The sequence below is a fragment of the Oryzias latipes genome, chromosome 12 (assembly GCF_002234675.1).
Source record: "Oryzias latipes chromosome 12, ASM223467v1".
NCBI classification, from domain to species: Eukaryota; Metazoa; Chordata; class Actinopteri; order Beloniformes; family Adrianichthyidae; genus Oryzias; species Oryzias latipes.
The window spans coordinates 11,598,919-11,625,448 of NC_019870.2; the positions used below are offsets into that span (position 1 = coordinate 11,598,919).

Genomic DNA, 26,530 nt, shown 5'->3' on the forward strand with positions numbered 1-26,530 from the left:
TGTTTTGATGGAGATTCTCTTTATTCGTGAATATTTAAAAGTATCACTTTTAACAAACTGGTGAAACAAACCACGGCTATTTCTTTGCAAAGCAAAAACAAAGGAGGCCTCCATTCTTAATGCTACACTCAGATCTCCATGCTTACAGAACTGAAGTATACAGAGCGTTTTGCTGCTCAGGGCAACTGACAACTACATATATCCGACAGCATGCAGGTGAATACATTATATTTATGAAAGAAGACCCCCCCCCAATCGTTCCAATCCCTATCCTCACACCATGCACAGTGTGAGGTTGCTCAAAGTTGTCTGCTCTTATTTTTTTCTGACTGATGACCTCTGAGAGAGTTGAAAGATTTGTTGTTATACTTAAGCTTCTTTTTTGTCTGGGAATATTTTGTTTAGACCCCTCTCCAAGGAATGCACTGAGTATAGTGAGAACTGATCTGTTCACATGAAAAAACCAAAGTGTTGGTTATTACCTCTCCAGTAGAAAATATTATGTTTGAGTTGATATTTTATTAATAGTATAGAGAATTACAATATCTCAAAACATAGGCTATATATATATATATAAGAATGAATAATAACTACTTTTAATAAATTGACATAATGTTATTCTCACATAATACATCTTCATGATGGATTTTTTTTGTTTTGTTTTTTAAATTCATGTCAGCAAGAGTGCCACCACTTCAGTGAACTTTTAAATTACCTATTCTATAATGTCCTGAATAATATTTGCACACATTTAGCTTTGCATTAAAAAGAAAAATCATCGTATTAGAACAATTAGCTGCTGGCAACCACCAAGACTTCTGATATTGTTACAAGGTAATAGCACATGCTACAAGCTTTTTTTTTCCTAGTGAATAAAATTCAAGCTGAAGATCCTGATTGTTAAGTTTGAAATAACTTCAATTTATATTTAGCTGTGACAAAAATAAAGCCTTGATAATAACGACTGAGAGACCTATATTGAGCCAAAAGTTGCCATGTGATACTTTTCTAATTTCATGACTTCAAACCCAAAAACCCAAAAAACGTTTTTATTATTTTTTTTTGTTTGTCGTGTTGAGAAACATTTCAAACAAATTATTAAACCAAACGTCCCTAAAGTATGACTTACATCATCTCTTGATCAATTGTGGAAGTGTTCCTAGTGGTCTTTTAATTATGGTTGTGCCGTTTTTAGCCAAAATAAGAAAAGCGTGTGTCATTTTCAAGGACAGTTTCTGCAGAGCAGCAGTAGGTCATTAGAAATTGAACTGAGTTGTGGGCAGGGATGTTGGTGCAAAGTGAACCTGCCTTCATTTCCCTTTCTTTACACCAGGGGTGGGCAAATTACGGCCTGCAGGCTGGATCCGGCCCACCACCATGATTGGTCCGGCCCACTGAACAATATCAGAGACCCATGTTTTTTTTTTTTGTTTTTTTTTTAATCGGAACACACAATCAAGACACACAGAGAACGTGACACCTCATTCCACCCTTCTGCAGTCTGTGCTTGAACCTGAAACCCTCCCAAATCCCTGTCAAATAGAACAGAAGACAGTCTTCCCTTTCTACAACAAAGTTCATCTTTCCCGGTTTAGCTCATTATTTTATGCTGCTTTTAAGCTGCTTTTTTTAAACAGCGCACCCTGTTCTGTGTCCTGATTGGCTGGAGACCATGTCAATCAATCTCCTCCATGCCATGTCTCCTGTACAGAAACGCGGAGCTCTTCCGATCTACAGAAATTTGTGATCAATCAGATCTTTGTTTTCATTCTAAGATCCTGGACCTAATTTTTTTTGAAGGGTTGAGAATTTAAACAAGAGAGAAAAGGGTGAAAGTGTTCATGTCTGTCTGAGAAAAGTGTAGAAAGTGGGCAGTGAAGAGTTTTACTCCCATAAAATGTCTGTAATCAGACTCCGTGGATTTCACCGATCACGGTTTATTTTTAGAGCGTAAATCCTGCAGTAAACGAGGAATTCTGTTCTGGTGAAAAGGTAATGCAGATACATGCGTAGCTGCAGCAGAAGACATAGAAATTTGCTTTTTTCATTGTTACTGGATGAGAAACAGACGTGTAGGACACAGCCGCTCAGTTTTAGCGCAAACTGTGTGAGGAGTTACAGCCCTCAAAGTCTCAGTGGGTCTATGATGGGCGAGGATCCACTATTTATTCTTTTTTTTTCTTTTGAATCTATCAGTATATTTTTCACTGACTTTTTGTCTTTGAAAAATCACAGTTGATTGGTCGTTTTTTTTATTTCATGAATAGTGTTGTTGATTTTATTAAAAGGATCATTAATTAATGAAACTTTATTAGGGCTTTACAATAAAAGAAAGATAAAATAAGTTTAAAGTTTTAAAGAAAAAGAGTTATTGTGGGCTTCACAAGAAAATGTTTGGGGATCCCGATCTAGCATCCATGTGGTGTTGGAAGATTTGTTGTTTTTCATTCTTACGATCATTCAAACACCACATGAACATAGCATTTCTCTAAGTTTTACACGAGGCGCAATTGGCTCTAAAATGAGAACAAACGTTTTAACTTAAAAACTTTAAAATGCTCTGTTTTAAAATATTATTTTCAATCCAATTGTTTTTATCCAGATTCCATGTTAATTCTTTCTCACTCCACGCATCTGCTCCTGGTCCGGCCCTTCTAGCCAATTTTATAACCCCCGCCAGTCAAAATAATTGCCCACCCCTGCTTTACACTCTCTCCTGCTAGCTTACAGCCTCTCACGCCCTCAACCTAGTATTAGTGCTGCAACAAAAATGGCAAAAAAAATGGAGCTATCCATCCGTAGAGTATTGAGCAAGATGTCAGCTCAGACAAGGAAAACAAAGACGTAGATGAATTTAGTCACCCACAAGTGGATAAAATGAAGCAGAGGAGGAAGCTTTTGGCTCTCTGATTGTAGCGCCTACGTCACTGTCTTTAAACTGCTCTCTTATTAAAAATAATAAAATAAAAACTATAGTGCAAACGTAGATTTTGTTTCAGTGCCCGTGTAAAGACTGATTGACAAAATAGCTGTTTTAATAAATTGCTGTAAGCAGTCCAAAAGAGTACTTTATTTCAAGACAGCTGAACTTCTCAGGGGTGAAAATTGCAGACACTAAATATTTCCCTCATCTTCCATATTTAGAATGAGTCGACATTGTGAGACTGTGCACATTCTGTTGGTGTGTATGTGTCCTGCTGTGATACCCCAGCACATTAGGTTGTTATGCAAAAAGGAAGACGCAAGTCCACAGGGAAATGATAAACTGTGGCCGTGGTGCATCTGTTATTCCCAGCTGTCTCCACTGAAAGTTTGTAGAACCTACCAGGTGAAAAATGAGGCAGGTGTTGGAAGTGATCCCTAACACTGCAACTGCACAAAATCAATCCAACGAGCATCTTCTTACCCCTGCTTTCTCTCTGTGATGATCAGCTTTTGAGCCTATGCCACAAAACTAATCTGAGGCGTTCAGCTCACACAGCGCGGCCAGGTAACTGCATGCACACGCAATTAATACAAAGGTTGAGTTACTTTTCAAAGGATAAATCATATTCTCTGAACAGATTTGTTTGTTTCCACATTTGCAGTTAGATCTTTTTTTTTTTTTTTTACCATGTCATTACCTTTCTGCTTTTTAAAGTTTCTGTAGTTCAGAAAATTCAGAAATTCGGTTAAGATGCTCATTTGTCAGAACACAGAACAGTTCATTGGCCAAAGATACATAGCCATATAGCATTCTGTTGTGCCTCTATCATTGAAGTGTATGACTTGCGATACAAAAACATAAGTTGCTGTTTGCAATAGGGATTAACCAAGTACAGTTATAAGGGTTTAAAGGTTTACAATAGTAACAGTAAAAAACACGATGGAACATTTTTAAACATAGATAAATTGTTTAGCATAATTAGATCAAATATTTAAAGGGCGTAGATTTCCTCCAGTGACACTTCCATTGAGTGCTAACACTTTTATTATTCTGCGTTTACAACAAAACGCCATCCGAGTGGCAAATTCACATCCCTATCTCAGTTTTGTCAAATCGGCACCATGTGTTTCAAAAATGGAGTGATTGCAAAAGTGTTGAAGCAAGATTTGATTTCTGGAGAAATTTGCTCCAAGCTCAAAACCTGACCTATATATTCCAACTAATTCACAGGTATGAAAAAGGTCACGTTTAGTGGGCTCAAGATGTTCTTTGGAGAGGTGTGTCATAATTGAACTATTGGTCCTGTGAAAGAGCAACATTCTAAAAAAAAAAAAAAAAAAACTACAAAGGAAATGTATGAAATGTATGTTAGTAAACACTCAGTCACTCATCCATGTCTCCCTGCAAGCCTGCAGTGTTAGAAGGTTGTCTAAGTTTGAAGATAATATAATACGGTCTTTCAAAAAAAGCTGACGTTTGAGGATCACTGGACCTTTCAACAGGACACCAGTCTTCAGCTCAAAATCCACCAATTCTTCATTTAAGGGACAGCCACCTTATAGCCACCTATAAAAAATTTCTGAAAGGATCAGAAGGTGCTTTCAGTACGCTGAAGGAAGAAAATGATTGAACTGTAAGTCTATTTTTTCTTCATTTATTTTTTAAAAGAATTAGAATGCATTTTATTTCTGCCAATGATACACCATAGTATTTTAACAGCTGAACAACTGTATTGTGGGTCCTAATTATCTTGGGGGGGGGGGGGCATATAAAAAAGGCAACATTTATTTTTAGTTAAATTGTGTTTAGAAATGTGTTGAACCATCTGGCACTCACTCATCAAGTCTGTTATGGACACATTGAGCCCATTTGACAAATGAAGCTCTCATCAGGCCTCTGAACAGATGTGTCTTAAAAGTTCAACTGTGTATATTTAGCTTTATTTTTAGACATAAACTTTGGAGATAAAGATTTTATTTTGATCTTTAAATTATGTTTTGTCTTTATTATTACATGGCTGCTGTCTTTGCTTAGCTACCTGGTCTAGTGGTTTTCCTTTCTTTCCCTCTTTCAGGGATATAACTGATGTTTTATTTTTGGGTTTGTTTTTGTGTGGGTGACTTTGGGAAGGAAAATTGTCTGAAATGATCTTAAGACTTGAGGAGAGAGAGTCGAGATTTTGGTAAAAGTAAGCTGAAGTTGCAGTTACCAGGTTGGAGGACTGGAGGGCAGCATCCATTGAAGAGGTTCATGGATGCAGTAAAGAAGGACATGAGGGTGGCTGGTGTAAGCAAGGAGGATGCAGAGCATAGTTATAGATGGAGGCGGATATTTTGCTATGGTGACCCTTAAAGATCCACTCCAATGCAAAAAAATGGAAAGTTTTATTGTTTTTAAAATATTCTTGTAGCATTTTTTTATGGAGGACACATACATATAAAGTTAAGATTAAACATGTGTTTTTGAGTGTTTCTTTGGTAAAGGAGCACACAATACTGTGGCGATTAAAAACGTATGTGACATTGAAAATACATTGGCTCGGCCACAAGCTCCTTGCTCTGCTCCATTCTGATGCATCCACTTGTAGACGACTAGCTCATCGTCCAAGCTGTCATCTGGCTCAAAACTGGACGGCTGGAAAGCTCAGATATTGATCACCAATATTTTTTGCGTCTGTAATGTTAAGTTGGGGGGATGAGAGGCTGTAAACTAGCGGGAGAGATTGTAAACAGAGTTCACAGCACTGGGGAAGTTGGGAGGGGGGCAGGGTCCAACCCACAACTCGGAGGCAAATTTCTAATAAACTACTGCCACTCTGCAGAAGTTATGTCCTGGAAAAGGACACAGGTTTTTTTTAACTTTTCTCAACTATTGTAGACCATATATGATGACGAAGTGTGTCTGTTTAGGTAGCAGTCGAAAGTAAAAAAAGAAGACGTCAACGTGCTTTGCCTGTTTTGAGTCACTGGCATCAGAAATGCTTAAATCTTTACAACAGTGATAACCAGTGGACTAAGGTGAAAAACAAACAAAAACCATTAAACCATGGTTGCAGATTGGGTGCAGTTCATTTTAATCCTTCAACAAGACAGGCTATGGGTCCATACCTACACCACATTTATCATCTAGTTTGAAACTCAGAAAAACAATAAAAATGTGGTTGAGAATTCGCACAGGTTAGGTTACAATAGATCTATGGAAGGGTTGAAGCTCAGCCAAAGGTATTGCAATCTATAATGAGGCTACAATTGAGATCAATCAATAACATCAAAGCGTAAAAAGGGGAATGATAACTAGATTTTTGCATAATTACCAATTTAAATAACTCACAGTTGATTTAGCAATGAAAGACTGTGCGTGTGTGTGTGCACTGTGGCTTCTAAATCCTCTGTAATTCCTCCGTCTTCTTGAATAAAGCGAAGGTGAGCATGTTTGGGAGATTATAGAGGCTTCCCTGTGGTGCTCAAACATTTGTGTGGGTTTGTGTTTACCTTTCTGCAGGGAATGTGTTTGCTTACGTGAGGGAGTGTGCACGCATATCTGAGTGCGATCACCCTCAGGGAAGTCGCTCTCCGCTCCATATATCACATGGCAAGGCGGGACCTAATAGACCCTATGGTGTAATATCAGCTAATGTCAGAAAGGTTTATAGCCGTCTACCTGCTGTTTGACTGAGGAAAGGGGGGTGGGGGAGGAATGGTGGAGGCAGCGATAAGCCTTGAGAAAGAAAATAAAAAAGGGAGAATAAATGAAATAAGGAAAAAGGAAAAATCCAAACAACATCGCTGTAGTTTACAGCTGAGACAGTGGGGAGGGTGCATTTGTTTGAGAAATGCAAAGTTGTTAAAACAGATCGGAGTAGTGCAGCAAATAAGCTTTGTTATGTCTGTAGGGCTGTGAGAAACGAGACTTCTGTAGATATGAGAGGGTAAAGAACATCTGCACTCCTGTTTGCCTGCTATGCCATACTAGCAGTATGCAAGTCAACAGTGTAAATTCATAGTTTGTGATGAGAAAAAGTCAAAAAATCATTTTTTTAAATGCAACTCCAGGTTTTAATTTAAAAATTGTCATTTTTATTTACTTTTTTACTTTCATTTCTGCTCCACAAAGCAGTGAAACTCTTCAGTTGACCTTACAAGAGAACTTCTATGTAATCTGCACAAGCAGTGAAGTAGTCGTTAAGGCCTCAGCTTAATAAATCACAATTGCTACACATATCGCACTGTTCTGGTTAACTGTTTTCACACGGCTCAAAAAAAGCAAAATTGCTGAATGAATTGTCCCCTCCCCTGATGTAAGCCCATACGACACATGTTAGGGTGCAGTGTTGTTCTTCTGTCCAACTATAAACGGTATTCTGGCATGCAGAAACAAAAGAGAAGTGACTAAGAGACAATTCACGGTCGAAGCGTGATCTGTAAGATGTTCTACAGTGTACAGTGCTCATCCCCTCAAGACATGGATTGATTCTGGCATGACTGTATATATAAACAGGTTTTTCCTACCTGGTGTAAATGTTATTTTAGGGATTTCAAGGAGCACAGTGTTGTCAGATTGGGCAGTTTCCCACCCACTTGTTTTGGCTAGGTGGATATAATTTGGGTGGGTTTGCCAGTTTTAGTTTATTTTTGAAATTAATTTTAATTCATTTTAACCACGGTCAGGAGAGGCAAGAGAACTACCTCACCTGTCATCATCCCCACCTGCCATCATGACATGTATTGCTACTAATCAGTAAATATGTTTCCACTGATCTGTGCTATAAATGCAATATGTATGTTTCTTATCATTTTTATCATCAAAATTGCTGTATTTTGAATATTTCCTGTATAAAAACAGCGTAGGCTGCAAAGTGAAGCAGCACTTAGCTCTGCATCATGGCAGATTGCGTAATCCCATGGAAACTGGGTTGATTGTGTGCCTTTAGCTTACTCAGCAAATGCTGATAATGTCACGCTTTATTAAAAAATGTTTATACATTGCAGAAATTTTTATTGAATCTCCTGACTTTTCATTCAATAGGTAATGTGTTTCATAAATGTCTATACTTCTTTTATAAGTCGGGGGATTTTTAAATGACTTTTGAGCTGGAAAACTGTGACTATCTGGCAACACTGGGAGCACTACATGTTATCTTGTGTTTTGTGTTTGATTTTGTGGCATAGCAAACACAAATTACATCAAATTAACATACATCAGTCTTTTGTCTTTTACACTTTTTTTTATTGGAGTGTGCACAAGTTAGAAATGAATAGGAATCCCAAATATAAGGGTTGCATTCAGACATGCAGATGTCCCTCTGCACAGGTGGCACTTGTGTGTGCCTCCTAACTTCAGATCCCATTCACATCACTTGGATCACACCAGCTTTTTACCAACCAGCACTCTTGACTTAATTGTAGCACTTGTAGCTGGAAAAAAACAAGCGTGATGTATCGTGATAAATTAAACATGCCTTTTTAAATCAAGGCCGGCTCTTTTTGTTGGGGAAGTTAACGGTTCTTTTATGCATCTTGAAACCCGAAATAAACACACAATCATTATCACATGCACCAATAAATCTTAATTAGATTCTTTGGTTTCTAAAAGATGTATGCGTAGTGGCCATTTAATGAGAAGAGTGCAGGTTTTAATATAGAAATAAAGAAGTAATCATGTCTTTCTTTTCTTTCTTTTTTTTGTTGCCCAATAGGACAATGGTATGAGATTCTCTACTTGCCCAAGAGTAGGAGCCGAATGCCACCCCAAACCATACTTGTCAAGCCCTGTTACAGCAGAATAGGCTTTGGCTGTCATGCACATAAGAGATTAAAAGGTGTTACTAATCTTGTATGTATGTGTGTGTGTGTGCACATATGTGTGTGTTTTTCATCTCAGTTACAGGAATTTGGATGCAGTGGAAAACACAGATGTAACCCCTAAAACACCTTACTCTTTCTACAATTTATTCTTACATGAATACTAATTTTCTTTCTGAGTTTTGCATCTCATTTATTTCAAATTAGATTTTTTTTAAAGAGAAAAAGAAGAAGTCACTAAATAGCAATTTCATCATTAAATTGAAAGTCTACTGATTAAGAAGTTCTCTCGTGAAAAACTCCAGGCTCTTCATTAAACGTTGGATTTTTTCATTAAACCCTTTCTCATGCCTTTTTAAAACCTCCACCTTAAGAATTTTTGTGGGTTTAATCAGTTCAGCTGGTGATGCTGTTGTGCAGGTGTGCACAATTGATGAAATCACGTGTGCCTTAGAGTCAGAAAATCAATGCTCAGGTTCAGGTTTTTGATCATTTTCTCATAAACAGTGTTGAGTCATTTATTGACCAGAATTTCATTTAGTTTTGTTTTTTTATCATAAGGTGCTACCACAGCATTTGAAATGCTCTTTTTTCCTCCATCTATCTTCAGTCCTTCCGCATCCCTCTGTCTGGTTTTTACTGTCATCGTGGTCTGTAAATTTGCTGGTAATAAATAATTCATAGACATCTATTCATAAAAAAATAAAAAAAATAAAAAAAAAATAAATAAAAGCTATCTCCAGCCACTTATCTGTTTTATTTTAAAACCTGGAAAAAGCTGCACTGAGCATGTGCCTGTTTACTTATTCTGAGCTGTACTTTAAAGGCAGTTAATTAGCTTCCCTGTGACAGGATGTCCATAGCCTGTCTTTAAAAATGGCTACTAGAAAAGTTAGCTCCACGTCCGTTAGTCATGTCATACTGGAAGTTATTAATGAATAACTAAATGTGCCCACACCCTAAAGGGTGATATAATTTATTTAAATGACAGTGTAAACAAGCAGAATACAAAGAAGGCCCAATGTTGCCCAAACACTGTTGATCAAATTCTGTTTGAAGTTTATTTATGCCTTTTATGTTTAATAAGTCTTGAGAGATCTTCAGAGGCATTTTTATTCATTTTTATCCTCTTGTTCAACTTTCTGTTGAATACTAGTTGTTTTCTTAATCATCCTGACTGCATGGAATGAGAAATAAAGTTCAATTTCAAGCAGAAATGTGTGTGGAGACCTGCATTGTGGTTTAGTGGTTAGCATTCACGCCCGGTTCAAGTTCTGGCTGGCATCTTTCTGTGTGGAGTTTGCATGTTCTCCCTCTGCATGCGTTGGTTTTCTCCGGGTACCCCGGGATCCTCCCACAGTCTAAAAACATGTGTCTGGTGAACGCACGGCAACGTTCAGGCCCCTGTGACCCTGAAGTGGAATAAGCAGGTATAGGAAATGGATGGATGTATAGACATGTTTTCTTGTGTTTGCGAGGTCAATCTTTGGAGGTTGAGAGACATTTAGGGATCATCTGTAGGATGTGGGATCGATGAGTTGTTAGAATTATGGTTAAAATTAGACAGTTGTGATGGTTAAGGGCTAGAGGATTGTGGGAAATGCCTGTAGAATACATTCTGTTCATTGACTGTCAATTCAGTCACCATTTTTTCACGATATTGGACCCCGCTATTTGTAACCAGATGATGTCAGTAAGCAGTGATTGGTCAGTCGGCCTGAGTCAATGTATCTATTGCTACTACAGTCACCAATCAGGAAGGATCTTGTTGGAAATCCTATCACTCAGGCTCGGGAAAATCTACCAATCAAATGTTTTGAATGTTCGACATGGGGGCCAGCAGGCACCGCAGGCTTATACTGAATGATGAATAACTTGCAAAAAAGAAAAAATCTAATAGAAAAGAACATGTTTAAAGACAAGGTAGTAGAGCTGACAAATTGAATAACTGAGTAAGCTGTTATTTTCTCAATAGAAGTCTATGGGTTTTTGGCTTCTTGGAGCCAATGGGTATTTCCTATTTGGAATGCTGGGGGGGTCATTCGATCAATCATTATATCAAAATAAAATCCTCATAATGGTGGAAAACAAGTTTGTGTGTGAATAAGAGTAACCTTACTCCTAAAGGATGTCATAAAAGACAAAGAAGTCAAACTATCATTCTTTCTTTTTGTTCCTAACAGAATACTTCTGTGGTTTGTATTCTATGCATGCGTTCTAATAAGAATCCAACACGGAATGGCGGTAATACTTTTCCACATCCTTCTCAGCATGACTCATATATGTGATTACTCATGGTGGTGACACATTCAGTCACTCGATACAAACTCCATAGCTCCATTAGAGGCAGTTTCATTCTCAGCATCAACTCCCTGGCCTAATCAATATTGGCCATGACAAGTCACCACATCTCCTCCTCTCGGTAGAATCATTTGTCAGTGAAGCCAAAGCTGCAGCTGTGATAGGAGATTTTAACAGCACTCACGGTAAACATCTCTGATTGTTTTATTGCACTTTGAATTTGGCTTTGTGTGGATGTTGCCTTGTAATAAGTCTTTAATTCCTACTCCAGCTTTCACTGGTTCTTTGTCTCCCTTATAACTCCTCTGACTGGCCTCACTTACACTATGTATTAAAATAATATCTGTTACACCTGCTTCATATTTTACATGCACTTCTATTGGCTACAAATCAAACTTTCATCAGCTTTGCAGTTTAGCAGACTGTTGGATGGATTTCAAGGATTGGTAGTAAAATGACAGGATAAGAACTAAGATTCTATCATTAAATGTTAAACTCCAGGATGTTATTTATTTTTATTTTTTTTACTTCTATAAACATTTCAACAGCAGATTTCTTTCTTGGTGAATCTCCTGCACTGGACGTACAAGTACAATCAATCTACTAGCTACACAGCAGTCTTCCAGCAAAAATGTTTCACTGTTTTTCGTTTTTGGACAGTAACATCAACCTCAACCAAAATTGAAAGATTACAATTCACTTCCATCTTTACAAAGTGTATTTTCTATGTCCAGTAGCTCATTTTTTTGTCTTTTTCCCCCACTCTTCGTCTGTATTTTTCTCCGTAACAGGTGAGACATCATGATTGTCACATACCATTTTTTAAAGCAAACATAAGACAACATATTGTAAACTGCAGTAATGAATTAGTAGCAACAATTTACATTGTGTTTTTTTTCTCATTCTTATGAGGGAACAGCAACCTCAGAAATATAGCACTTGTGATATGATATGTTTACTTACTGGAAATAATGCTTGGGGTTGGTGATTTTATTAGGATTGGACTTGGTGAGTAGTTCTAAATTCATGCAGTCAGCATGCTTCCTATTAACCCTTATAATCTGTTTGGGTCAAAATTGACAGATTTTTAAGTGTGAAAATGGGTCTATTGACCCAATCACAATATAAGAGTTAAAGGAGGCCATTGTGAAGAAGGTAGTTATGGAGGTGCACTTCTTTTACTTCTGCACAACCTTTACTGCTACACACTAGAACATTTTAAAAGTTAAATGTAACAGACTTGCTTTTTATTAATTATTTCGAGAACCTCTAAGAGTTTTTCAACTTACTTTTACAAAAATATAAAATATATTTAAAATATAAAATAATATAAAATGCAGATTCCCAAAACAAATAAAAATGTGCATTTTTAGATCGCATGATCTATTAAAGCATAAGGCCAATACGTAAAAGAAGTTTTTAGATAATATCAAATCCTATTATAACTCAAGAAAAACAATTATCCTCACCTCAATGTTTGAAGAGGAAAAAAAAGTAATCTCTTTTCCATACGCTCTACTTAGGACAAGTGATATGCAGAAAAGGTTTCATTTTTTTTTTCTTTTTGTCTTAGTATCCATCAGACTCACTAATCATCCCATTCAGTAATGTTTCCTAACAGAACAAGTATCAAGCATGCTGTACCATGGGACAATCCCAATTTTCCGTTGGAGCCCTTTTTTCGACTCTACAGCGTGTGTTAAAGTAGAAGATTAAGACTCCACATGAGCATAACTGATATTATCCACCAGCAGCTGCAAAATGATCCTGTAGTAGTTTAGAAAGCTTGTATTGTAAATCCTCGTTTTTTTAGTTCTATGTGCATCACAAAATCATCATGAAAGCAGTATATGCCAGTATATTTAGTGTGGAAAATGTGCATTGCGCAGGGAAACAAGCTTCTCTTGCATTGTCGTTTGTCATCTTTTTTGTTGTCACAGACAAATATGAGATGAGGTGAACTGCATACTCTTTTACAACAGTTGTTGACAATAGAAGGAGCAGAAGTGCCTGGAAAAAGTATCCTTTAAGTCAAACAAGAAAGAGATTTTCTCCTTTTAAATATAAAGTAAAGGCATTTCCTTCCTATTTCCTGGTTCTCTTTCATCCACTGACAGCAATTCAACTTACAAACCATGCTGCAGTAATTTCTGTGTCCAGCCCTGCATGTGGGATATACTGGCACCCAGTGGCATCGCAGGCTCAGTTCAAAGTGTTGTCTGGTTTTGGCTTAAATTCTGTCGGCAGTAGATTCCTTTGTGGTGATTTGCTTCAAGAGTGCTGACAGATTCCGCCTTTGAGTCTAAATCCTATGTGTCTATCAGTTAAACGACCATAGCTCCACCCCATCTTGAATCTTCAACCCCGTCTCAGGATGAATTGTTCTCTCCTCTTCTATCCCAGTGGAGAAGTGAGCTTTCCATTTCATTCTGAGCTAAAATCACCTCCTGACTAGACATTTCAAACTGTCTCCTTCGCAGTGCAGATCTGAGGTGAGCCGACCTGCAGTTTTCTCCAAAACACACAAAGACACAACGCATTTGTGTTTCTGTTGGTGTTGTTACTGTATAATGTCATTAAAATAAGCACAGTTGTTTATTTCCTTTCACATAATTGCTTAGGGAGCTTGTGTTCCACCTCGTGTTGCTTTAGTTCCAACATATCAAAGTGAAGACTTTTGGATCCACACATTAAATGTAGTACCATAACAACACACAAGTCCATGGTTTTTCCATTGACAAAGAGACAGACCGCCCTCTAGTGGATATTTCTATAATTGCACATTTGCAGCCTTCACAAAATCAATTTAGGTACCAAAATATAAAAAAAATATATATAAAACAACAACATGTAATCACTATATTTTACATAAAACTTCCTAGCCATACTATTGTGTAGAGATTTTTTCACCAGTATCATTTTACTTTTTTAAAACATAATCAATCTTTGGATAATTGCTTTTAAAAAATAATACCACAAAGAGCATTTAAAGGAATTTGAATTAATTTGTGAATAATCTGAAAGTCCTAAAATAAATCTCACTCATTGGGAAAAGATCAAATGTGTGCTTTGATAAATATAGATAATACAAATGTGAAACATGCTTCTTGAACCTCAAATAATCTACCTCAATAGGATGACACATGACAAGGGCAGATACATTTGCAAAATTTTGAAGGTCACAAAGAAGACATAAAAAGCATTTTTATTCTGAAAGGGTTTCCTAATAGCTCTCCTTGTTGCCTGTCTGCATTTCGGAGGAGAGAGCAGGTGGGTGTGGAAGGGTAACAGGATGCAGAGCAAACCAGAGAGGTTTACCACTGTGTAATGGGCTGAGTACAAGGCAAACAGTTGTTAGAGTCTGTCTGCAGGGAGGAATACTGAGGCTGGTTCTTGGGGCGGAGGAAAGGAAGTGAGGCCCAGTAGCAAGAAAAGGAAGACAAAACGCTTGGATGTGCGTCTTGGATTTAGCTTGTGCTATAACGTGTGCTTTAAAGATTTTAGGACTTGCACGGAAAGAAGAAGTTGGGTAGACATATTTGTTTCGACTTCATTGTGTATAAATGTGTGTATACACTGGGAAGAGATGGTTTTGTTTTGGAGAGTCTCATTTAGATTGTGTTTTCTTTTTTTCTTGTTTTCTTTTGTTTTCTACCGGTCCGCGGCCCGGTGGTTGGTGACTAACAGCGATTTAAATAAAGAAAAACTCAGAAATCCAATTTTAAGATTAATTTTCTTCAAATATGTTCTCCATCATGAGGAAAATGCCACAAGAATATGCAAAAAAATACCATTGGAGTATTTAAACTCATTTATGTTTGGACACTGTCTTAAGTATAAACTGCTTCTGTTCCAACCTTGCTCTACATATGAATACATAAAACCACTTTTTGTTTGAGCGTGCCTTGTAAATCATACGTTTATTTTTTTCCCTGAAATTATATTTTTCCTCTCTTTGAATCAATAACTAAATACTTAGTAATGATTAGCCAATTTAGAACAAATAAAAATTAAATAAGTCAATACAAGACAGAAATAGCTGTCTTAAAGATGCCACTTAATAACTCTTTCATTTGTTTCACTAATAACAGATTTCTATGACTAAATAAACAAAAAAAAAAGAAAAACAAGCAGACAATGTAGAGCATTTTTCTTTTCAGATATTGGTTTAAATCTCGCCTTTTATAGACTTTCTTTATTCTTTCGGCGGCTGACTTTAGAGGTTGCCACAGAGAATTATCCGTCAAAGTCTGTTGCACATGTCTGTTAAAGTCTGGCCCATTCACAACTCTCTCCCCTCTAGGGAAACCTCATCCATCTCCCTCCAGAATTTCTCCTTCTCCTCAAGCTCAAATCCCACCTTTAGGGCATAACCACTGACAATATTCAACATCACACCTTTAACTTCCAGCTTCAGACTCATCGCCCTATCTCACACTTCTCTTTCAGGATCAGTCCAACTTGAATCGTCTTTCCATTTACACCACAATAAAACAGCTTGAACCTCTCAATCTTTAAGTCTTAGTCCCTTTTTCTACCTTGTCTCTGGAGCACACAGTATATCCACCTTTCTCCATTTCATTGTGTTGGTTTCCATGTCTCTAGTTTGTCTTGTTAATCACTACATCCAAAGTTTATCATCTTCATTCATAAACTTTTCAGCCCTTCCTTTTCTCTTAATGCCAACAAACACACCTCCTTCTTCTTTTTTGTCCATCTTCCATGGGCACCTAGTCAACAGGAGGTTGTTGTTATAACCGATCTGATACAGATTGGGATTTTGCAATATATATATATATACATACAACTTTGTGGGTAGGGATTTTTTTTATAATGAGTATTATGATTTTATTAAAGCCTAAATTGTTCATATTTGGGTGTTTGCTTTTGATTGGAGGGTAGGTTGACCAATGAGTGATCTCAACAGAACCTCGAACTTCACTTTGTCTCACTCAAACGCCGTTTTTTGGAAACGTTAAGTAAAGCGGAGTAACCTCAGAGACGTCAGAGATTATCGATCCAAAGAATACACATCAAGCACGACTGGTTACTTTCCAGAGAGAGTTACTAATGTGTGACACACTACACACTTTTAACCGCTTTTGTAAACAATCATACGTTTGGGGTGGAAATGATCTTTCTGTGAAAAAAAGCAACAGTCTCCTGTTGCTGACTATGTTGATTTGGTTTGGGTCAAATGGGTTAAGATGAATGTTCCTCCCTGTAATGAGCTTTCAATAGAATAAATGCCAGTTTCTTTCCTGCAATGCGCACACACCAGTCAGCCACAGCATAAAACCTATAAGGATCATTGAAAATACAGGAAATGCACAAACAGATGGTTGACTTTGTGTCTTATATTCCTCCCAAAAGAAGGAAAAAGTGTAAAGGTAAAAATTGTGTTTTGGGTGTTTTTAACATGTTCTTGTGGCATTTTTCTCAGGATGGAGGACATTTGTAGAGAAATATTTCTTTATTTAAATCATTGTGAATCGTTGTGAGCATACAAAAAAAATGTCGTTAGAAGAAGCCTGTAGTTGCTCCCTTCTGATTCATCCACTTGCAGAAAAAGAAGCGAGTTTCTAAATAACTCCTGTTGCTCTGCAGAAACTATGCCCTAGAAACTACACAGGGTTATTTTTTATTTTATTTTATTTTTTTGTGGCTACAAAAAATAAGTTAAAAAAACACTGGAAAAACATTTAAAATAGATCAAAAGATTATTGGAGTGGGACTTTAAATAGTATTGATTTTACAAATTAATTTAGTGTTTAGAGCAACTTCATAGCTGCTCTTAACCATTTTTCAACAATTTGACATGGATAGAGCTTAAGGTCAGGCTTCGAAATCTGTCTTGGTCCACACCTCCCCAAAGTCTCCCTGAGCCACAGCATCAAGTCAGCTGATTTAGTTCTTGCAATCAATATGTTTTTGGGACCATAAGCTCCACTAATCTTGTACAGCACCTCTCCTCTCCCACTCTCTGCTTTTGAGTCGATCCTTCCATCCGTCTATTCTGACTAGAGAGCCTTGATTGCTTCTAGGAGGCTTTATGGGTAAAGCAAGCGAGAAGAGGAAGCAGGGATAAACAGGATGAAAAATTGATATGGCGAACAGCAGAACTACTTCCCATCCCACCTCCTGAGTTTCCGTGCCATAAGGACTGAGCTATGAGACTCAGTCCTGTGAAAGTGGATAAGGGAGAGTGTGTGGCTGCAGCTTTCCATGCTCTCAAAAATCAACAAGAAGCTTTTTCTACAGAGAATGAACTCTTGACTCCTTCAGTTCAACCAGAGAATCATATCCATTGAACAAGGATGGGGTTTGCCTTACACTATCCTAAAAGCTTTTGCATTTCTCTGGTATTTATTTCTCTATTTTTTAGCACTTACTGAGGAGTGACTCATTGAAATTAATTTTAAAAAGCGTGCATTTAAGGAAGATATTAATTTTGTTGTTTTTTTTTTTGTTTGTTACCATAGACTATTAAACAAATCAGTTACAGAGATTCCTTAGTCAATCACAGAATCATTTATACACATACATATAAGGAGATATTAATGCATTTTTATGGACAAAGATGCTGTCTAATTTGGTCAGACCATTAGAGTGAAAGGTTGAGTTCTGCATATAGGTGAGTCAGTTAACCATCTGATATTATTGTGATTGATGGTTAGTCTTTGTGTTCCTGTGTGTGGCATCTCAAAAAGCAGATGTTTTGCTAATAAAAGCTTTTAATTTTTTTCAGTTAAAGTCCCACAACCTAAATGTCTTATAAAGCCATGTTTCATGTTTATCTGAAGTCTCTGTCTCCAAAATCTCCTCTACATGGGCGTTGCCATTGGGGCTGAGCTAACTACCTCTGCCCTTGATCCCCCCTTTCTTGACACAAGGAGGGAGGCAAAAACGACACCGACTCAAAGTCTCAGGAACTGTGAAAATAATTGAATTACCTTGCACAGCAAATAAAATGAAATGCCAGAAACAAAGTGGCTATTCGCAAGAAATTTTCCAAATACGTGCGGCCAGTGTTGAACTTTTTTCTTGCCCGCACAAACCCAGAGGAAGGGTTAAGTTTAGGATTACTGGTTAGGGTTAAGCTGCTTGCACACCGAATGTGATTCACGTGGTGCAGGCGGTACAGATGCGAGCTGAGCAGCACGGTTTGAGCGACAGGCAAGGTGCAAAGGTCTGGCAGCAGTGCAATTTCAGCAGCTTGGTGCAATTTGGCACCTGCCTGAAATACTCAGAAATGCAAAAATGAAATGATTTTTTAATTCCTTTGTTCTCTTTTATAAGAAGTACATGAAGTACATGTCAGAAACTCAAAAACAATTATTTGCATCGGAGAGGTACTTTAAATGGTGTGAATTAAAAGGGACCGTATGCTTGGTCAGAAGCTATGGTCGTTGGGCATGTGATGACCTAAACGTGGGTTCTTGAACGTGCATTTAGTCTGTGGTGTTCACACTGGACAAGCAGGGAAAGATTCTTCTTCTTTTCCTTTTTCTACCGTCTACCATTGTATGGCCACCACCTACAGTTGGAAGAGGATTGGTCAAATTGGTGCTAATCTCACAAATCTTGTTCCAGACTCTTCCTTTCACAGCTTTATTTGGATATATGAAGAAGGTGGTGTTGTATATGTTTACATTCTCATTTATCATCCATTTTCAGAAACGATTGATACCTCTGTAAATGTAAAGGGACACCATCCACACGACAATAATGAACCAGAGTCCCTGATTGGTCAAAGTTTGACCTGGTTTAGCTTTGAAGGTGGAGCCCAAAAAAGGTCATGAAAACTTGTCCAACTATGTGTGAAGGCATGTTTACACTGAAAGTGGCCAATTGAACTCTCATTGTCGAGGGCAGTGTGAACATAGCTTTAAAAAGACAGAGAATGGCACTTTATGTGGCATGCCATTTGTATCCTGTTCTCTTTTGAATCAATATTGACACAGATATAGACATAAAATAAGTTTTTGAATCCTTACCTTAGCATTGTGGCAGTCTGTGGCTTCTACCTCAGAGCTTTACCTCATACAGTATATGTGTGGGATCAAGTTGATTCTGTTTGACAACAGTGTCTTCAAACATGTCCAACAGAGTAGAGAATGTGTACCAACAGTTTCCAAATCCTTTTAGGAGAATTGTTCATCTTTGACCTGAGTTTCCGAGATAAATTCCTCAACCCATAAATCCGTATTAAAAAAAAGTGTAAAGCATCACAAGCAGAGCACACGCTGAAATAACCAGCTCCTGGCTGCTTCATCCCTTTGTGTCCTTCATGAAAGCCTTTCAGACAAGAGAAACCAAAATGTCCTGTTGGTTAAAAAAACATGTTCATCTTTTGTAGAAAAGTGTTGCATCATGTAACTGTAGCACTAGCCTTCTCTAGAAGACTAAACTCTATCATTGAGATGTCTTCAGAATAAGTTGCTAAATAGCTGCTTCGACAGATTTATGAAGTTGCTACTTCCACTTTTTCTGAATTTCCACTACTACATGGTACAACTACATAATGATAGGCAGAAAAACTCTATGTAAAACATCCAAACCACTACATGAAACATGGTCATACAGAACCAACAACATTTCGGAATCTTATTCACTGAATGATGGAAGAAGCTGGATGCCAGAGCTGAAACATGCAAGGATTGCAGATTGCTTGATGCTTTTATTTTTTTATTTTTATGGAGTGTAGGGTTTTGGCTTGGTTCATGATCCTAAAACTACAGTATAAAATACTTCACATTTGCATATCTTCCTGTAGAAGAGTATGTACTTCTGTTTTTTTCTTTTTATTTTAGAGATAACAACTTCATCAAGGACTTCCCACAGTTGGCCGATGGGCTCATGGTCATTCCCTTACCAGTGGAGGAACAGTGTCGTGGGGTTCTGTCAGAGCCTCTTCCCAATCTCCAACTCCTCACAGGTGAGAGTATTTGAGTGTGGTTTTACTCCTGCAAACTTTTTTCTTTTATTAACTATATATATATATATATATATATATATATATATATATATATATATATATATATATATATATATATATATATATATATATATATATATATATATATATATATACCCAATAAAGAAGGGATGCAGTCCGTACCATTTTTCGTGTGTGTGGAGCAAGTCCCATTTAATTTTAAATAAATTAATTATTTTTTTCATTTTCATTGACTCTTTCTATTCTTTTTTTTAACCATAAATTAAAGCTAAAGAGAGACAAAATAGGAACATTCATTCATTTTTTCCTGTATATAGTCATGGGGTTGATGGAGCCTATCCCAGCTACCGAGGGAAAAAGGAAGGCTATACTCAGGACACTACACCAGTCCATCCCAACAACAAATCAGGAACATTTAACCTGAAATTTGAATAAAATTAGATGTATTAGTCACTTGCCAAGTTTTCTTAGTAACAGATATTTTACAATGGGAGACCAAATATTTGGAAAAATTTGACCACAAGATTTTTTTGTAAGTGATATTCTTGATTTGAACAGAGAAATTCTTCAGTTAAGCGACTTCAAAAGCAAATATGATATTGATTTCTGTCATACCGTCCCAGAAACAACCAGACACCTGTTTTTTTCATGTCCAGTGATCCAAAGATTCTGGCTAGATTTTCACAATTGGCTTAGTCAAAGAATTAACCTCTTACAATTAACAGAAAAAAATATTTTGCTTTGTAAGTTGTCAAAAGAGACAACAAAATTAGTAACCACCCTCCTGATTTGGGGAAAATATCATATTCATATAAAAAAGTGGAAAAAAGATCAGCCGAATTTCCTGTGTTTTAAAAATGAAGTCAGACTGTATTTATCCTCATTGAAATGTATTCAGCACTCAAATCCTTTCATTGATGACATTTGTAAATCTGCTACAGAATGCTCACTGATCTAGGGTCCAGATTGTCGATTGCCTTAAAATTTAATTTATGAAGAAAAATGTCTATATTTTTATATGAATACGTTTTTTTTTTTTTTTTTTTTTTTTTTTTTTTTGTGAAGAGCTGTGCCTTCCATCATTGAGTGGTTGTTTCTGCGAGAGTTTTGTAATAACTATATTTTAAAAAAAAAAGTTTGGACAAATAAAAACAGAAACCATTTCACTTTGTCACCAGTCTATCTGACTGTTCCATGTGACTCTGTGGAAGGCCAGAGCCAATTAGACATTTAGCTTGAGATGTGCAACTCCACCTCTGGTTCCTAATCCTTCCATTAGCTAAATTGGCATTTGGTCCACCCTGACCCCTGGTATATTCTTCTAGGGATTTGCTTTCTCCAAAATTGAGCACACGCACATGCATGCACGCACTGAAGCTAAATTGCCCTTTTCTTTCACTGTGCATGAATGTCTCAGGTGCAAAAAGATTTCCAGAGCCACAGGCTCAAGGTTCCCGTAAGCACTTAAGTTATTTATTTATTTTCCCTTGCTCTTCACTTTCGTGACTTTAGTTCTAAGCTGGTGTGAAAGTTTGGTAATTGAATCGCACAGAAAGCCAAGATTGCTCGTACTTGTAATGTCAGCAATCCAATTGGAGTTCGAGCTGCACTATATATCAGCACTGATCCGGGAGCAGCTGGGATGTGGGCCGTGATGATAAATGTTGTTAAGGCAATAATGCGTACCAGAAGGTAAGCAGTGCACTGTCTGTGTGTTATTTCTTTTATGATTTTATATTTTTCCTTCGTTCTGAATTTGAGCTCAACTTTATAGTTTTTCACACTGTAATTCATTTAAAACTGTTGTTTCTTTATGTCTCTTTCTTACATGTCTTTCTCAGGCCGTGCCCAGTTCAGTGAAGCAGTAGGCTACCCAATGGTACAGCAGTGGAGAGTACGCAGCAATCTTTACAAAGTCAAACTCAGCTCTATTACCTTATCCACAGGTCAGCACCTGGACAATATAACTGGGTTTTTTATTTCTTCAAAGTATATCAACTCAGGGACTTATTGCTATTTGTCATCTACACACAATTCTTTGAATGACACTAAAACTACGCCTGCTTCTCTATGAGTATGTCTGATGGATCATCAAATGCATTTTTTCTGCCTTACATTCAACCTGCATTTAAGTAAATTGACAGTCTGTCCTTTCGTCTTTTTTCCCCATTTCTTGACATGGAAGGCTTTTCTAAGGTTCTGAAGACCCTTTCTGCAGACAGCACACGTGAAGAGCTACTGGCCTTTATCCAGGAATACGGCAGCCATTATGTGTCTGAGGCGCTTTATGGCTCTGAGCTCAGCTGCAGCATCTACTTCCCCAGCAAGAAAGTGCAGCAGCAGCTTTGGCTGCAGTACCAGAAAGGTAGGTTTAATGAAATAGGTCAAAACCAATAGTACTTATGGGTAACATCAACTTCAAGAAGGGGTCAGTGGACTTGGGAAATTAGGTTGACCTTTATTATTTCATTTATAGATTACCTTTTTAATAAAAAATAAAAATAAAAAATTGAGACATTTTGTCTGCTTGGTCCTACTTCTGAAGAGGACCACCTAAAAAGATGTCAACTTAATCTGCTTTCATGACACCTAAAGCTATGTACACAGGTGCATTTGAGGCGCATTCAAGAACGTGCATTTAGCCCGTGGTGTTCACACTGTAAAAGCAGGGAGGGGCTTCTTCTTCTTCTTTTTCTACTGTTCACTAGCGCCTTTCCACCACTTCCAGTTGGAAGAGGATTGATGGGAAATGTCAAAGCGGTGCAAATCTTTCTCCAGGCTTTTTCTTTCACAGTTCTCTTCTCATGCGTGAAAGACTCGGTGTCGTATAATTCCAGCCGGGCCCAAACCACAATTATTTATTTCTCCAAATGGTTGGTACTTCCGTGAAATAAAAGAGACTTCATCCATTCGTCACTACCGAATTCAAGTCCCTGGTTGGTCAAAGTTCTACCTGGTTTAACTTACAACCTGCAGTTAATGCCCTCTTGTTTAGAACACACAGCCCAAAGACTGCTGTAGAATCTTGCGCAGACTACGTCTGAACGTGAGAGATTTAAACACGTTTACATAGACCTTTCATTGGAAGTGGCTGCTTGTGTGCATTTTGTCGAGGACAGAGTGAACGTGGCTCAAGAGTGGCCAAACTCATTGAAGTGAGCGAGTCGTATCCACTGCTGCAACACATTCTTCCTTAGTCTGTCTGAACTTTTAAAGTATTCATAAAGGTTTTTCAAAACAGGAAACCTGGAGAAATGGAGCATGAGCAGAGAAAGAATTGGACTCTATAAGGTTATATACCTTAACCCTCCTGTTATGTTCATTTGTGAGGAACAGAGAGGATGTTCCTGGGTCAATTTGACCCGGGGCATGTTTTATTAATTAAAAAACAATTTTCAATTACCTATACGAAGCCCATCGAGATGACTGTTGTTGTGAATTTGGGCTATACAAATAAAATGGAATTGAATTGAACTGAACTGATTTTAATTGAATTGACATGGGTCACATGAGTCACTGGCATTCTAGCGGCCCTGGCACTGTCTTTATCATGTTTTCTGCAGACAGGTTTGTCTGATGCATATTTGGGGATGACGACCAATGTATTTCACCATTCTTTGATATGAATGTCTTGCTTGGAGGAACAGGAATAGCATTTCCCTCATCTGGTTCAAAATCAGAATCATTAGAATCAAAATTTAGCTCAAGATAGTCTTCTTCTGATCATGATCAGTGATGACTTCCAGAGCCTCCTGGACCGTCATCTTCATGCTTTGGTTGCTCATTTTGTAAATATCTGCCTATGTAATGTTGGAAGGACTCCCATGCAGAGAATATTTTATTTGTTTTGCCCCTATGAGTTTTCCCGCAAGAACATAAACCGTTCCTGTCAAAAATCATGACACCCATGCACCTGCGTGTGTGGGTGTGTGCGTGCGTGTGTGTCTATGTGTGTTTTTCTATGCGTGTGTGTCTATGTGTGTTTGTCTATGTGTGTTTGTCTATGTGTGTTTGGGGTGAAATATGTCTCACAGCTGCAAATAAAGGAATACTACTACTAATAAGACATCCTTGTACCTCAAGTTTGACTGCTGGGTCAAATTGACCCGAACACGATCTATGTGATATAAACATGCAGGGGGTGGTTGCATATATGTGAGATGAACCAAATTCATAATATATGTTGATTACACTAATTAAGGCAAGCAGGAGAAGTTTCATGCTGAAAAAATACTTTTAACTATTTTTCCTAGACGTTCAAACTTTAAAACGGGTCAATTCGACCCGCAACATAACAGGAGGGTTAAAGTTGAACAATACAGCCCTTGCTTGAATCTGTATCTTTTTGGACATTTGAAAAGTAAATATGAAAAAAAAAATCAAGTTTTCATTTATTAATGGCTTTTCATACAATAAAGTATTACTGTCAGTTAGTAAGAGGAAGATTACAAGTAAAACTGTTTAAATCTGTTAGTTTAATCAAACTAAATATTCTAAATAAAAAAATGTATTTTTAATAAAGGTTTTGTGTTTGTATTGACAGATGTATGCAAATTTGAAACAAAAATGGTAAAAATGAAATCATACAGATATTTGAAGGTCAAGTTAAATGAAACAAAAGTCAACTGATGAACCAGTTCCACTTTACAGACCATTTTTATGTCTTTTTTTTTTTTTTTTTTTTTACTAAACACCTATTGATGCATATGCATAAACCACTTCGACTCCAAAATTACCTTAATTTAGGATCCATGTGAAAACAAAATCATGTTGATTTTTTTTTCTCATCTATCTATATACCCAGGCTATGTCCCACCAAGGTGGGGTAGCCTAGACAGGGCACACAATTTTAACTCCCTCCTTCTCTTCCCCAAACCCTCCTCCTTCAGTGTGTGTGTGCGTGTGTGTGCGTCGGTGTGTGTGTGTGTGTGAGAGCTGGAAATAAATAATGGTGGCAAGAAGTTAACATTATTTCTTTATTTTTTCATATGTAAAAAGCTAAAATGTTCTTCAGACTTTACTGTAATATAGAGCACTTACTAGGTTCCTACATACAATCATTAGTCCAAGTGCGTGAAAGATTGGTTCTATTAGTAGTTAGGAATATGAAAGATCATAAAATACGTTTTCTTTGTGTTTTTTTGATTCTATTAAAGACACTTTGATAAGAATGACGGTACCGCAATTTAGCTACTGCTTTAGCTCTGTTTTCGGAAAAGTCCCGCCCCTTCAACTGTCTCCACCAATCATTATTGAACCCCTAATCATAAGTCATCAGTCTGACCAATCAGAAGCGGTTAAAATCTTCATTTCCTTGTTCCGATTTAGCTCGTAAAGTCTCTCAGATCCAACAAAAATAACAGCTAAAGCTGGTTTTTAGCGGTGTAGCTTTCCACGGGATCCGGTATCAGACAGTGGAAAAAGTGATCAAAATAATAGAGCTAAGAGACGCGAGTCTGTCTGCCATCGGCGGCAGTTTTGCACTACATCTCACATGATGCATTGTGTTAAAGGTACAGCAGCATCTCTGCGCTACAATGAGTCTTACCTGTTAAACATCTTGAAACCACAACAAAAACACATCAAACATTTTTTAAATCTTCTTGATAAAATCAGAGGTCAACAGTTTAGTTCTCCTTCAAGGTTTCAAACATACCGGAGTTTGGTCCAAGTCATCTTTCCAACTGAAACACTTTTCCTATGACGTCTGGATTATTTTATATGTTAAACTAAAGTAGAAATAAGAACAACATTTAAGAAACAGGATTAAGGTGAAGTGGCCAAAAGACACAATTAAACTAAATTGAAACAATGTAATCATCTAAAAAGAAATAAAACATTATTTTAAAGTTTTCAAAGACTTCATCTTTGAGTAAGACAATAGAAAAACGAATAAAACTTCAACATGTTCACTTTTTGTGTAGCTACAGAAAACATGAATATAATAGTTTTTTGTGTAAAATTTATCAAACATATCATGATAAGATTGTTTAAAAATTACAGTTGCCTTTGCACCAACATTTAAAAAACGAATTAATTATTATTTAGAAGGCTTATATTGTTTTTTTTGTGAGATTACATACAATTGCATACTAATAAACTGAAAGGAAAAACAACTACCAGGGTAAAATTTCAAATAATTTAGTTGAAAATTATTACTGAAAACTAACTTAACTTTTATTACAACTTTTAGAAAAAACAGCTGCAACTTCCAGCTTTTTCTGCCACAGTTATCACAAAAATGCATGTGAGATTGTACTGTACATTAATACAGACTATAGAGTTTCTCCTTTTTTAATTTTTTGATGCTGGTTTGGCGTAGGATTTTTGTCAAGGGGAAAGTTTGCCTTGGCTCAAAAACTTTGAAAAACACTGTATTAGAGGATGATTGCACAGTGTGCCTTGCAGTGCACTTATAGCCTAAAATGGCTAAAACTTCACCATGTGATGGCCTTCAGATGTGAAATAAGGATGCGCAGATAAGAAAAAATACTGAAGACGGGTGAGAGCCTCCCAGCTTCAGCTAAATCTTTAACAGCCTAT

General features: G+C 37.1%; 1 protein-coding gene across 1 annotated transcript in view; it reads left to right on the top strand.

Moving 5' to 3' along the window:
• Nucleotides 1-26,530, top strand: part of astn2 (astrotactin 2) — a 326,855-nt gene that overhangs the window by 231,433 nt on the left and 68,892 nt on the right. The window contains exons 14-16 of the mRNA XM_023961099.1: nucleotides 19,842-19,966; nucleotides 21,829-21,933; nucleotides 22,173-22,352. Coding sequence (XP_023816867.1) covers nucleotides 19,842-19,966; nucleotides 21,829-21,933; nucleotides 22,173-22,352 — 410 coding nt within the window. The remainder of the gene's footprint in view (nucleotides 1-19,841; nucleotides 19,967-21,828; nucleotides 21,934-22,172; nucleotides 22,353-26,530) is intronic.